The 15,013-nt window shown below is 32.8% G+C and overlaps 1 protein-coding gene across 1 annotated transcript; it reads left to right on the forward strand.

The window, feature by feature from the left end:
- Nucleotides 1–3,187: 3,187 nt before the first annotated feature.
- Nucleotides 3,188–13,357, forward strand: LOC120344186 (sodium/nucleoside cotransporter 2-like). The gene is made up of 15 exons (XM_039413296.2): nt 3,188–3,347; nt 3,463–3,611; nt 3,895–3,986; nt 4,679–4,868; nt 5,953–6,094; nt 6,585–6,776; nt 7,499–7,640; nt 8,423–8,568; nt 8,942–9,072; nt 9,571–9,739; nt 10,135–10,203; nt 10,697–10,913; nt 11,385–11,483; nt 12,053–12,164; nt 12,376–13,357. Exons 1-15 carry the CDS (start codon nt 3,267–3,269, stop codon nt 12,476–12,478), a joined length of 2,034 nt encoding a protein of 677 aa, XP_039269230.2. The 5' UTR covers nt 3,188–3,266; the 3' UTR covers nt 12,479–13,357.
- Nucleotides 13,358–15,013: the final 1,656 nt, after the last annotated feature.

Here is a 15,013-nt window from a genome sequence, read left to right on the forward strand (position 1 = left end):
TCGAATGAGAAATCTATTAGCCTAGGTTGGCTATGTCTGATAACAAAATATTAATACAATGATCGAACAATATAATTCCCGGCAACCAGCCTAAACAGTGTTACAAAAACTGCTGCCTATATGTCAGAAAATTTAGTAATTACCCTCCTGGATCTCAAATTTGGTGAAATTCGCTAATCAATTAATCTGCAGTTATTTGTAAGTTAATTTTAAAATGAGTTTGAAAAGAAAGCTGACCAACAGATTTTTGACTGAATATGGGAGGGAAAATATCACAATGCTTGCTTAATATGTCTGCAAGTTGTGTCGGTGACAAGTGCGACAATCTAAAACGGTATTTTTCCTTATGACACTTTCTCCGTTGTGAAGAGTTTGAAATCTTACACTAAATGTAGATACAGTAAGATTTTTGCACGTTTTATTGAGTTTTTGGTGGGTTTTAGCTTGGTAAATGACATATGTTTCAATGTGTTTGAACAATATAAAAGTGTTTGTTTTGTATTGCACAATTTACCAATTCTTGGCAGTATTGTAGCCCGCGATCAATACAAAAATAATAGTGTGGGCCGCGAGGCCAACATCCTTGGACCACGCTGTACTATATAGCACTAGCATGTGTTGTAATAAGTAATGTTTCATTTTGTCAAGCCTATTCTAAAGCATGAAGATAGTTGCTTATACTGTACAAAAGCAGAAGTGCGACTTGTGCATAACACCAGCTAAAAAAAACATTGAATATTGAACAAATAAAGCAGTTTTTTTATACATAGGGGGGAAGAAGAGTTAAAAAATTTGCGATGTGAGAAACTCAAACAATGAGGTTAGAAACTCTGGTCTCAAGAAACTCAGGAAGCTTTGGTCTCATAGTATTATCGTTTAAACGAAAATATGGGGTAAATTAACGCTTAAATTAGGGCCAGATTTTAATCAAATAAATATTTTCACAGTTACGATGCCCTACTTTCTTTAAAATAATAAGAAAGTATCGAGATATGGCCATATTAATTTATCTAGGGTACATCGAATCTAGAGTACATTTATTTTAAAAAGATGATTTATTTATTAATATGTTTTATTTATCAGTAATTAGGTGACTAAACGGGTATTGTGACGTCGATATTTCTGGCGCCATGTCGTTTTATTACAGCCTTGAGTTTCTTGGAAGTTTTTAAATTTTCCTTATTATTAGGGATCAGCCGAGATTCGGATTCAAGTCGAAGCGTCACGGATTCGAAAGATTCGGTCTGAGTCCTTGACCTATTCTTACTATTCTTTATTTTCAAACGAAATTTAAATCGTAAACGCTTATTCAAGAATTTCTCAATTGAAAGCATAAATTTTTGAAGGCTTATTATGGCATCATAATTGTAACCATGTGCTTTTCACTTTTTTTTAGATAGATTTTTATCAAAATTCTTGAGGATTTTCAAAATTCAATAGCAAAACCATAATTCAGAAAACTATGGATCAACAGTATGCTATGAAAAATGCAAAGTAAAGCTGTTGCTGTTGAAACGCATAATATATATATCCAATTTCGCACTGCTATACAATAACCGAAAACCCTATATATATATATATATATATACGAAAGCCGAAACATTGAGCTTTCATACATTACTGTGAATGAAAAGAATTAGACAAGACAATTTACATTCTAACTGAATCCAATATGTACCAGGAGGCAACATCTATACATAAAAACAATAAATATTCATGTATTTTCTGATCTCCGACAATTTTTTGATTGCAATATTTAAAGACAAATTTTATCTTCTATTTAACATTTTCGTTGCAAAATACACATTGTATCAAAATACTAACATTAGCAATGACGAAGGAAGCCGAATTTTAATTCCAGGATTACGTGTTAGTTGGGGTTAATATTCGTGTTTTAGTATTTAGTATTCGTCTGTTTTCGAATACTGGCAGGAACGTTTTGATGTATGAAAATATTTCATAGCATCCAAATAAAATACCAGAATCAGTGATACATGGAATAAAACATAAGTAATAAATATCCCAAAAAATCGTTGCCTTTTTCTATAAAGCGTGATGGTATGCATCCAAGAAAAAAATGGTTTGCATTTTAGCAGTATTTGAATTGAATTCAATATGTGATTACGTGCTTGGGTGGAAATTCCGATAATCGTCAAACTTAAAATTTTGTGAAAAGTTGTTTTCGCGAGACGTATTGTTCAGCCGAGAGAGAAATCTGACACTCGGTATGACGTCAACTGAATCACCGGTCTATGATAACTTTTTTTACGTAAGTACCAAAACATCGAATATATTTGAAGAAGTTACTTGAAAACAGGACAACACTTAACAATAATTCACTGAGCGTGGGTCATTTCATGACGAAATTCCCCGAAGCAATTTCAACGCTTTACAATACTATTAGATTGTTGACAAACAACTTTTTGTTCTTTGCACCGAAAACCGGTATATATTGGTTACTTGAAAAAATATCGCTTAATTTCGAAATATAGATGCGGTCGTACTGGTAGAGTATAAAGTTAATAGTGCTAAATGAAGATTTGATTCGTGTCCGGAAAATTCGCCACAGGAAATTTCGTCGCATAGGAAATTTCGACGCATGAAAAATCGCCGCAAGAGTACCCTGTTTTGCTGTAAAACAAGTATTTGAGATAGCATGAAAAATCGCCGAAAGAGCAATTTGCTGTAAAACAAGAATTGTGAAAAAAAAACAGTTAGACTTGTAGGGTTAGGGTATATGCACTTAAATAACGAATCTTTTTTAAATTATATATATATAAAATACTTGTTTACAGCAAAATGCTCTTGTAGCGATTTTTTCTATGTGGCGAAATTTTCTGCAGCGATATTTCCTACGGCAAAATTTCCTGCGGCGAATTTTCCTAGAACCAATTTGGATAATCTGTTCTGCTATCTTCTGTTTTTTTTTTGCAATCTCAAATATCTCAGAATATTAAATCGTGGTGCATGGTTACCTGGCATAAAGTCGATATTGACTAATAATGCATTTGGTTTTGTCCTGATATCTATTGAAGAGTTTGTTCAGCAGTTTAAAGAAAAAAGTAGTGCACTTCAAAAGTTCAATACATATAAGTATAGCGATACAATCGCCATAATAAGGTGATTTGGGCATACAGCAGTGAGATTAGTGGGAAGTGTATGTTTAGTGTTAGTAAAAAATAAAAATAGAATGTGTTTACAATAAATATCGATACAAATACAAAACAATTTATATTTATTAGCATTGGGTTTTATACTTGTCAAAAATGACTTCAAATAACGACACAAAAATAGAAGTGGATACGAATGAAATACCTAATGGACATCATGTCAACGGCGCGTTTGAAGTAAGCCATTTATCTTTTGAGTTTTTTATGCCTGAAATAAAGCGTAATTTATTGAGAAATTAGCGAAAATATTATTTAGAAATTGAAGTAATGAAAAATACTATGTTAATGACAGAATGACGAACTACCGGCACACTATGGACAAAATGGATTGAGCAATAATCTAAAATCAGAAAAAGAGCAACCAGTTGTAAAAACGTATGGACTTGTTAATACTGACGAGAACGATGCAGAAAGTGAGGATGGCGGAAGCGCGTGTGGAAGGTATGCTTTATCGTACTTTGATATAATGACAAATGTAATATTTTGTTATTTCCTTGACAATCAATTGCAAAAGGTCGAACCGTAATAAGCTAGATAGAAACGGTATGAGAGAATAAATGACAATACAATTTTATAGTATTGAAGTACATCTGATGGTTACATTTAAAGTGCTTCGATAAAAAAAAATTGTTATGAAGTGCATCACCATTTCATACATAAAGTAATTTAACGTTGTCAATGTGTACTTATTTATTTGAATTTTATTTATTATTTTAAATTCCAGACGAATCGCCATGCCAATACGAGCGGCAACGAAATTTATTATAGACCACAAAAAGATTATTCATGACATTATCATTGTCATACTGATTATAGGTAAATTTTTCTCATTCATTTTATGATTTAATCCAAGTTTCGTGTTGCTTTTCTTGTAAAGTGTCTATCAATTCAGTAACCACGAATAATCGTCATCGAGGTACAAATATAGGCGTCTACGAATGCTGATGTTCATCGAACATAATATGAATGTATTCGCATAATTAAAATTTATTTTAATAAAAAAATTGCAACGTCTACCTGGTATTCATTTTGGTAATGGATTAGAATATTTTTCGAGAATAAACAATGGTATTGATAGAGATAAAAATTTATCGAGTTTCCGGTGTGAACGAATAGTTTGAAATTCGGTCGAACTTGAATGCTTGGCGTTTTGTCCGTATCGGCCCTGACTGTCTAATTTTCCACTCGCCTATCTGTTTGCTATACACCAATTCTGAAATGACAAAAATCTAAGATAGCATTGAACATCGTTTCAGATAGATTCACAACCTTAAATCAGTTAGCAAATCACGCGAAACTGTATTTATACATGGTTCAAATACTTTTATTGCATACTATCCTCATATCATATTATTTGACTGGTGTTTAAACCGTTTTCTCAAAAATACGAATCGAATATAATGTGTCATTATAGCCCCGCCCATGCATTTCCGTTTTGAGACCATTATCCAGGCTATATGGAATGTGTAGCCAACATAGTATTTTGTTTATTATGCGTTGTTTTACAGGTTACATTGCCTACATGATTGCAGCTCTCGTTATTAATTTTCAAAGATCTTTCCCACTACTGGTCATATTTTGCATAGTTTTGTCGTTCAAAATATATGGCTTATTTCGATATTATTATGGAGAAGCAATATGGAAAGTTTGGAAACCAATATACAAAGCCATTTGCAGAAATATGTTTTGGATAAAATGGTAAGCTGAGTTTTTTAATGAAAATATAGAATGAATTCTATCAGATTCGATTTAAACTTTAAAAGCTTGTTTATAGATATGAGGTAATTAAAATTCTTTGAGTGAAATCAAATGTGATATCGCTTGACGAACTCTTGAATTTTGTACCATAATATGATTTTTATGTAGTTTTGAGCAAATCCAGTTACACATTTTAAAGTGATATTTATCACCTAAAAATAATTTCGCAGTCGAACAACCAACGCATAGCAATGGGAACATATATATATATATTGTAACTTTCAAATTGATTTTATGATGAGGGATATTCAAAATATCGTTGTATAATTTCTTAAAACTTTTGAAGTTACATTGTTGCAATTTAATGACATGAGTAAGAAGTTTTTTTAAATTCGTGTTATTGTATTTATACCCGGTTTAACCACAATCAGCCTTCTAGCGTAGCTGTGAATGTTTTGTTTTTAAATTAGTAAACCGCAATCAGAGCGTATCCACAGGATTAAGATGATAGGTTATGCGTATGCGTTCAATCGTGTTATACTGTATCGCTTGTCAATATTGTTTAACACGTTTGAAAGCTGGAAAATTTCTATTTTATTCTACACTATTGATATAGCGGTATTTGATGTTTGTCTTGTTATACATATTATCACCTGAAACACAAATGCTAATCACAGTCAAATTGCTTTATATTCGGGAATTAAATGCCAAATACGATAAGAAAAGAATTTCTCAACATTTATTTTACTTTCACATAATCGTTGCTATGCTCTGGAATCATGGCTTTATTGATTTACATTAAACGTTTAATTCAAGCAAAATCATTCTCAATTTTAGTATTTCCAAATGTGAGAAAATTGTAAATTGCAGCAATACGCGTGCCAATATTTGGCAGTATCGCCAATTGAGTTTGTTATTGTTTCGTGCTTTTTTTTGAGCTGCAATGCTGTAAGTTGCTTGATAATCCCTGCATGTGGGCATGTCTTATGTTGTTGAACAAATATTTCATTTCATTGCAGTTGCTGATTTGTAAGCTTCTCCCATTTTTGAAAAAATAAGAACATCTTTTATTTAACTTTTCCAGGGTTTTCATTTCAATATTGATAGCTCTCTTTGCTACTTGGATAGCTCTTGACACTTCGAAGAGACCGAATCAACTAATCTCATTAGCTGGTTACGTCATTTTTGTTTTCTGCTTATTTGTGTCTTCGAAATACCCGCATCGGGTGAGTTGGAATGAACTTATAATACCTACATAGATGAATCGACATTTTAAGAAATGCGAGGAGGGAGAATACTTCCCAATGTGTTGTTTTAAAATTCGATTTTGAGAGTTCTTTTTTTCAACACATTTTGTTTTGAATGCCGATTTATTTACAGCACGAAAAACAGAAAAATTACGATATGTCCAATTGTCCAGATGGTATAGTAACAGCGTGAAAGAATTTTTGTGTGGTTATACTATAGTTGTCGTTTAGATTTTTGACACTTAATGGCTGAATAAAATTGTATTCATTGTGAGAAATATTTCATGACAACTGTTTAGTTTATACCCTGGAGACAATGCGAGTATTCACATTTTTAAGCCTTAAAAGTATCTATATTAAAAGTAACCAATATTTCACTATACAAACTCGTTACCACACCACTATATTAGGAATTTTTTCAGCATATTCGCTATTTCGAACTAATATTTTGTATAATAATATTGTACAGGTGCGATGGAGGCCAGTATTTTGGGGGCTTGGAATTCAAATAGTTCTTGGACTTATAATTCTCAGAACAAAAGCAGGGTTCGAAGCTTTTAATTGGCTTGGAGAAATTGCACAAACTTTCCTGAATTTCGTCAACAAAGGAAGTTCGTTTGTTTTCGGTAAAAATTACACCGACTTCTATTTTGCTTTCAAGGTATGTATGCCAGATTTAACCAGTTTGTTTATAATGTCTATCCATAAAAAATTGCCGAAATCAAAAAATTATTCTACAATGCACAATATTTTTAAATCTCTATAATTGGACCTTTAAAAAATTCCATCCAGATTTTTTAAAGTTCCAATTACAGACATTTAAAAATACAGTTCATTATGGAATGTTTTTTTTTTTATTTTGGCAAATGGATTATGAATTTGTAAGTTCGGTCCAAATATATTTTCAAGATTATGGGGGTTAAAGGTTTGTTGTGTAACAAGTTAATTAGAATTAACTGATGTGATATTGAGACTGTTTTGAAAGCAACGATGATGAAAAAGGAATTTTGCGATAATTCATCATATTTTTGCAAATTGTCAGTATTGCTTTGCTGTAGCAAAATCGTGAAAAAAATCAAAGTTATTGAGGATTAAGTAGCGACCACACAGTCACGTATGTGTCTGCGATTCAAAAACTGCGATGCTGGTGTCAGGTAGTAAATTATAACTGGTTTGTAATTTTATTGTGAATCAAATGTAACTAATACACATGCTGTTGTTGGTAATATAAACAGAAGATATCTTCTGAACAAAGTTCAAGGTAAAATATAATGCAATTATGAACAAAATCAGTCCGGTGAACAAATTTACTAAGCTTACAATCACGTCTTAATACTGTAAGATACATTAACTCATTGTATATTGTTCTATTTTATAAACCAGGTTCTTCTAATCATCATATACTTCAGCGCTTTTATATCAGTTCTGTATTATCTTGGTGCGATGCAATGGTTAATCTGCAAACTTGCGTGGTTGATGCAACTTTCATTGGGGACATCTGCATCCGAATCTATGTGTGCTGCAGGTATAACATAGTCAAGTCGATTTTTTTCCAACCAGTAAATAAAATAAAAAACGAACACAGAAAATACTAGAAAAAAAATGAAAATTACAGTTTTCCTGGGCAAGGGAAGTCACGGGGAACCGAAGCTGGTTATCGAGCAGCGACACCCAAGGTTCAAATATCTAATTTAAAAAAGTGAAATTTTAGTGTTGAGAATCTACTGTTTTTGGCGGTGAGTACCGTACGAATCATTTATGTGACATCGCTTAACTTCCAATATGCGATGGGCACACAACAGACATCTAAGCTTTGAGAAAATTGACGCAGATGTATTCAACATCACTACACTGACCTTTCTTATTCACAACAGCGGTAGCATTGACTCTGACCAATATTTTTCAATGTCGAACAACATAATATGGTTATCGAAATAGAGGTCATTTTTAAAGCCCGAATAGCAATCTTAATAACTTTTTGTGCGGTGAATCCGAAAGGATTTTTGACTTCCTTGGTATGGCTCGTGAGTCGTGACCTCGCCTTGAGCAACAGCTGTGTTGGTATCGAATGTTACACTCGGTAAAACTCTCATGTCCATCACTTCATCCAGGTTGTAAAAAACGGGGTATAGATTAAGCCGTAACGGAAGGATTCTTCCAAAAATAGTAACCCCTCACATATCGTGAGATATCGATGGCCACTTGTATAGCATCTTTTTCAAGCATGAGGCTTGAATAATCGTAATATCGTATACTTCTCTTTTAAATAAAATGAGTTTGATAAGACATCGGATTAACTTTTTACAGGTAATATATTTGTGGGATTAACTGAATCTCCATTGCTGATTCGTCCCTACATTAAAGATATTACAACATCGGAAATGCATGCAGTCATGGTCGCTGGTTTTGGAACTATTGCTGGAAGCGTGCTAGGGGCGTATTTGGAATTTAAGGTAAGAACGGATGGTTTTGTACATTACTTCACTGTCAGTGTTATTATATATACTACTCAAGGTACGGTCCTTACAGTACTTAACTTACTCCACACGGAAATTACGGTATGTGCGGTACTTACGGTGTATTCAGTACTTACGTTACTACTAGTTTATTATTAATACATACGGTCGAGCATACAATAGTCACTATACACATACTTACGGTGAACACGGTAGGCTACTACCAGTCACTTATAATGCATACGGTACTTTTAGTACGCACGGTGTACATGGTAATTACCGACATACATATACTGGGTCGTTTTCGACAAGGACAACTAGTCGGTGTTTTTGTACTCTTTCCTAACTTCTCGAACTGTATATTTTACAGATCAAACCAGTATATGTGATAACAGCCTGTGTGATGGCAGCTCCATGTGCTTTAGGTGTTTCAAAATTGATATATCCAGAAACTAAGAAGTCAAAGTTTATGTCATTATCAGGATTAAAACTCGAAACAACGTAAGTTAGAATCAATATCAAGCTGATTTGGGGAAAATGGTTCAAATTATTTGTTATTGTTAATTCTGAATGTGGAAATAATTATTGTAATATAAATTCAGAAGCCCGGGCCCAAGATCAACAGACATTGAAAGAAAAGCATAACATGTACAATGAATAAATAGTGTTTGAACCGGTACGAACCAAAAGTACCAGATATTAAAAATCGGCAGTAGTCTATTTTTATTTGAATACAATATTTACAATGAATTATTGCTATTTTCGGGACTTGTTTCAGGTTCTTGTGGGTCATCTTCGTTTAAATTAAGTACCCAATACAAGTAAGTTTATTACACAACATCTTGGCAGTTGCTGAGAAATACAACTAAAATAACTGCAGTAGAATGACTTGGTAGGCTTCAATAAACTTTTATGTGTCTCAATGTAATTTTCTTATTACAATAAACCTTTGTGCATTGAATTGCAGTAATTTTCATAAACCGTTTTTGTTTTTATTAGTAAACAGAAGAATGTTATTGAAGCTGCATTTGAAGGTGCAACCCTAGCACTACCACTCGTATTAAATATTGCAGCTAATATTATTGCATTCCTATCTTTGCTCGCTGCATTGAATGCTGGATTAGGTTGGTTTGGAGGAATGCTTGACTACCCTCAATTAAGCTTCGAAGTGAGTTTGCTTCGATCTAGTTTCTGTTTGAATAATTGAAAAAAAAAATCCTGCTTCATTTTTCATTCTTTTTTATTTTTTTGGGGAGAGGTAGAGTAAATGTCCACTGAGGGGATAGAAAGAATAATCTGTACTCTTTGAGGACTGACTATACACATGTAACCGGCATGATCACTGGCTACCAAGCCACAGCTATTTCATTTTCCCTCAAATTAATCGTCCATTTCATTTCTTATGAGTAAAGTTGCAATAAGAACTACAGGAATATCATGCAAATAATTCTTCAATTGACATTGGCTGATCGGCATTGTAACCACATTTTCTCATTGATTCAATATTTCAGTATCGATATCTATGTAGCCTAATTTATACGTTTTTATTTTTTTCATTCACAGCTCATATGCTCCTATGTATTCCTTCCGATTACCTATATGACAGGTATTGAATGGCAAGACTGCTTCAAGGTAAACATTCCTTAATCGTAGGCTCTTTTGAAATGCTTTAATAAACGAAATCACAGTATACAATAGTATTATTTTAATGCACTTCGATTTTCTAGTCTTATTCTAATTGAATTAACCTAAAATAATGTAATAAAATACAGGTTATGGCCCATACTGCGCATGTAGACTTTATATTTCAGTGAAATTCAGGCGAACAGGAAGCAACTGAAAATTTTATATTTTTGAAATTAACACATTTAACATTAACATTTGTGTTTGAACATTGTTACCTGCGCCGAAGTGGTACATAACCAAAGTTTTTGCTCACGCCTCTTGTAACAAACAAACTTATACACCACATCTACAAGTACGAGTAACGTTCAAAAAATTTGTTACTCTCGAACACTGGAGAATACAAAATTTATACAAACACAAGTCGTCATATTTTATTACAGATGAAAAAAGTGGATCAAAAATTTCCCTAATTGCTATATATTTTCACATGTGTTTACAGTGTGCTGAATTACTCGGAACTAAGATATTTTTAAATGAATTCATTGCCTATGAAGAACTCTCACGTATGATACAGAATAAACAAAATGGGACCTTTCCACGTCAGAATATAAACGGAACCGTTAACTGGATCAGTGACAGATCAGAAGCTATTATAACTTATGCTCTATGTGGATTCGCGAATGTTGGATCTTTAGGAATTATGTTAGGTGGACTAGGTATGTTGACATATTATTATTTTGAAGTTTAACTCGAAATGCGAGTGAAGATTATATGTGTTTTTGAGTATACGCGAAATAAATAGAGCTAGTAAGAATTTATGAATAAAAACCAAAAAATGTGTGAAAGATCGAATTCACAATTAGAAAAAAACACTAGACTGAGTTGTTTGGCACGGTGAAAAAGAGACCAATTCCTAATTATATGATGGAAACCAATACGAAGTAGTACCGGTTGTCCACCTTATCAAAAAACTACGGACTTCGCTTACCACGAGATCGCTAAAATGAGATCGCAGGAACCCTAAAAACAACAACAACAATGGAATATCAAGAATACAATAACAACAACAACAATTTAACGAAACAATCCATAGGTGCACTTTTTGTGCAAAAAATTAGCCTTTTATGTTGTAATCTGTGGGCTTACTGGGGTTTTATAAAAACTAAAAGTTTTATATGCTTTTGCAGGATCGTTGTGTCCGAATCGTCAGAGTGAAATGTCAAAAATTATCATCAGAGCTTTGATGGGAGGAATATTTGTCAGTATATTAAATGCTTGTGTAGCTGGTGAGTTCATTTCGATACTTCAGTCGTAGTATTCTAAAATATCAAAACATTTTTATTCACGTAATAGATCGCATTCAAACGTATTACTAAATATAAAAAACAGCAAATCGCTCTCGGTGAAATGAAGTTCTTAAGGTATAGTCAGAATACAGAAACTTCAATATCTTACTAATACTATCAGAAGAAGAAAATTCTTACTTGAAATTACATTTCCCATCTTTTAGTGTTTTATTTCTCAGTGTCTTTCTTGGGTGTCTTTAATTCATACTAGTCAATAGTGCCAGCTCTTACGGCTGCATTATTCCAAACTTTTAATTTATTTCAACTCTTTTGGGTCAAACTTTTCATATCCTTTAGAGTTTAGACAAAAAAAAAAGTTTGTCAAGAATCGTGTTGGTCGAAAAGATCACATTTTCTGCCAAAATTGTAACATAATTAGAATTTTTATTTACAATAACTTTCTTCCTAAAACACCTCTTTCAGTTTCTCCGTTTGCAATTAAGACAGATCAATGTTTTACAGACTGATCAAACGTGAAGCAATATCTTAACTTGAGATTCTCTTTTCAGGTTTTCTGTATCTCCCACCTATCCCAGATTGTGATAGGATTTTCTCCTATGAATTTTGGAATGGGACAGATCTTAATAATGTTTATCAATGTTGCACAACAATGATTATCAGGTAAACTTGCAAAAAAATCAATTTCTAAACCAATTATTTTTTCTATGACAGGAAAGGAAATTTCAAGCCGAATTTGTATGTAAAATTATTCAAAACAAAACTTAAACAAATGTAATCAACCAAATAAATGCATAAATTTGTTGATCTCGAATCGAATTTGTCAAAAAAAATGTGCAGGTGTTTAACTAATGTACTCGTAATTTCATTTCAGTAATTCAACATCCGACGATGCTTGTCGTTGCTGTCAATTTCCATGGACAGATGAATTCACAAATCTGACATCATGTGACCAAGTTCTTTCATGCGAATATTAAGCAACAAACAAAATTATATTAACTTCCACCTGTTACCAGGAAAACATTACACACACTGTGTGTACGGTGACAAGGTATCGGCTGATAAATCACTGTAGTTAAAGACTTTAAAAGTTTCTTTGCTCGATTTTTGGTTACCCGTAAATCTTGTTCGCAACAAGTCACGTGGAGTACGGGAGAATACATGAATTATTTTGTCATATATTAGGTAAAAGAATTTCTCACACTTTGAATATTTGTTTAAATGAGAGACATGCCAAAATATAAACAATGGAAAACTTTTAGAGAAAGGTAGCATGAACTAGCAATGGGGTTACTAATAACACAATGTTATTTTTAAATTAAAACGAATTGGGTGAACTCTGTTAATTCAGTTATACAGTACAGAACTTCGCAAACATATTACATTCATTGCAGACATAGATTTTTTTCTAAGAATTCTAAATATGTTTCCTCTTTCTTCCGTTTTTTTTTTCATCTTATCTTTTCTTATATGTTCATTCGTTTTTCAACAGTTTTATGATATGAATATTATCTCAATTTATGCATAAATGTGATTGTTTTCATTCAACATTTAATGCCTTTTATATATAAAATATTAGACATACGCTCTGAGTTTCATTTATGATGTTTTCAAAATCGTGGTCGTTTACCAAAAACGTAAAAAGAGGATTTTTCTTTTGTGAAATATTTCGCAAAAAAACGCTAGAAACAGGAGCTGCTGTTTTTCTATGTTACGTGAGTATAGTGCTGAGCAAAATTCTGTATTTGTCTATTACGTCAAAATTAGCATTTATAGCGGAAGATGTGCAAACATGTGAATGTTTTTCACAATCCTGGTCGCTTGGTGCATTCCTCATCTTCTCTTAATGTGTCGTTTAGTGTATTATAGGTATACCGTATACCTACACAAAGTCGCTTCTAATTAATAACTATTTTTGGCGCTTTAGTATATATGACATTTGTTTAGAAAAATGATGCCAATAATACTTTTGGTTCGATAACATATATAATACAACATGAATGAAAGGAGTTGATCTATTATAAACCATGCGTCTAAATTGCGAGACTTAATGTAGGCCAGGCATGTACAACACACGTCCCGCTAGATACTTCTGTGCGACCCGAGGGTGATTTGGAAACACGCCACTTCTCGGGTCTAACAATCAAAGCCGGCATTGTTATGCAAGGGCGCCGCTACTCCGATCATACTCGAAATCGCGAGATTCATGTTTTGCACTAGTTTCAATAAATATCAAACTTTGAAATTGATGTGCCTTTCGCGACCCCTAAAAATCGTCGCTCGACCCCTCGCCCCCCAGTTTGGGAAACCCTGATTTAGATATCTCAGTATTCAGACTGAATCACGCTTGAAACAATATCGGTATGCAATCTCACACCCATTAGTGCATATTAGCAACCTATTAATAACCCCATGATTTTTTGCTAGCAGTTTATGGAACTTAAATTTTTTTTTCGATTCAAATTTAGAACTTAAAAAAGAATTCCTTCATTTATGAACGGTGCAGAAATTCTCGCACAAAAGCTTTTGCTATTTACTGTAAAATTTCAAATAAATTGGAGCAGATTTTGTAGAAAAAATGTAATTTAACAGTCAAAAAAGTACAACAGAGGAAGATCTATTGCTACTAAACGGATTGTTTGTCTAGCCTACAATGGAAATATCCAATATATAATGGTAGATATGACTAAATAAATTGTCATACACATATTGGGACGATTTCACAAAACTAAACCTGAGTAAAATATTTTCTTGCAGTCAGTTTATATTGCAACACGCAATACCTAATTCTAATAAAAAAGAAATATTGATAATGAAGGGTGGGTTTTCAAGGTAGATGAACCACTAAATACATATTTTCCATCTCATATGCAAAAATACTGTACCTTGTTTTTACTCAAGAAAATAAGATTCTACATATTTTTAAGCTCCCCAGTAATGAAAGTGTTTCATTAAATTTAACTGTTTCACAATGTTGTTTTGATTTGTAGTTCATCTTGAGAAATATGTATGTGGCAAAGTTTGCGGCCCGCCCGGCCTTCAGATTTATGCTTGCGACCCTCGTGGTAATTTGAGTTGTGCAGGCCTGATGTAGGCTATATGTACACTATAATAACGCTGATAATTCCCTTATACTTTGTCTTCTCTGTTTAAGTAAAAATCTTCCCCCAACCATACTCACACAAACAATTCAGATCGCATTTATACTAAGTACCACTTAGTGGTTATTGATTTTTCTTCAGATTATCCAATTCTATTTCGGTACAGTATAACAAACTAATCCATAATAATTGGGATTGTATTGGTATAATAAGTATTCATTTCATACCCTTAATCAAATCTATTTTTTCGCGCATTCGTTCGAAATAAATACCTAAACAATATTTTCCAGAGATCACTATCAGTGACAGCGTTGCACTAAAAAATACAAATACTGTAGAAGCTCCAATGGCTAACTTATTTGAGACCATATGGGATAATTTCAACTAGATTGCAGACAAAATTATAATATT

Source organism: Styela clava, chromosome 5 (genome assembly GCF_964204865.1).
Source record: "Styela clava chromosome 5, kaStyClav1.hap1.2, whole genome shotgun sequence".
Lineage (NCBI taxonomy): Eukaryota > Metazoa > Chordata > Ascidiacea > Stolidobranchia > Styelidae > Styela > Styela clava.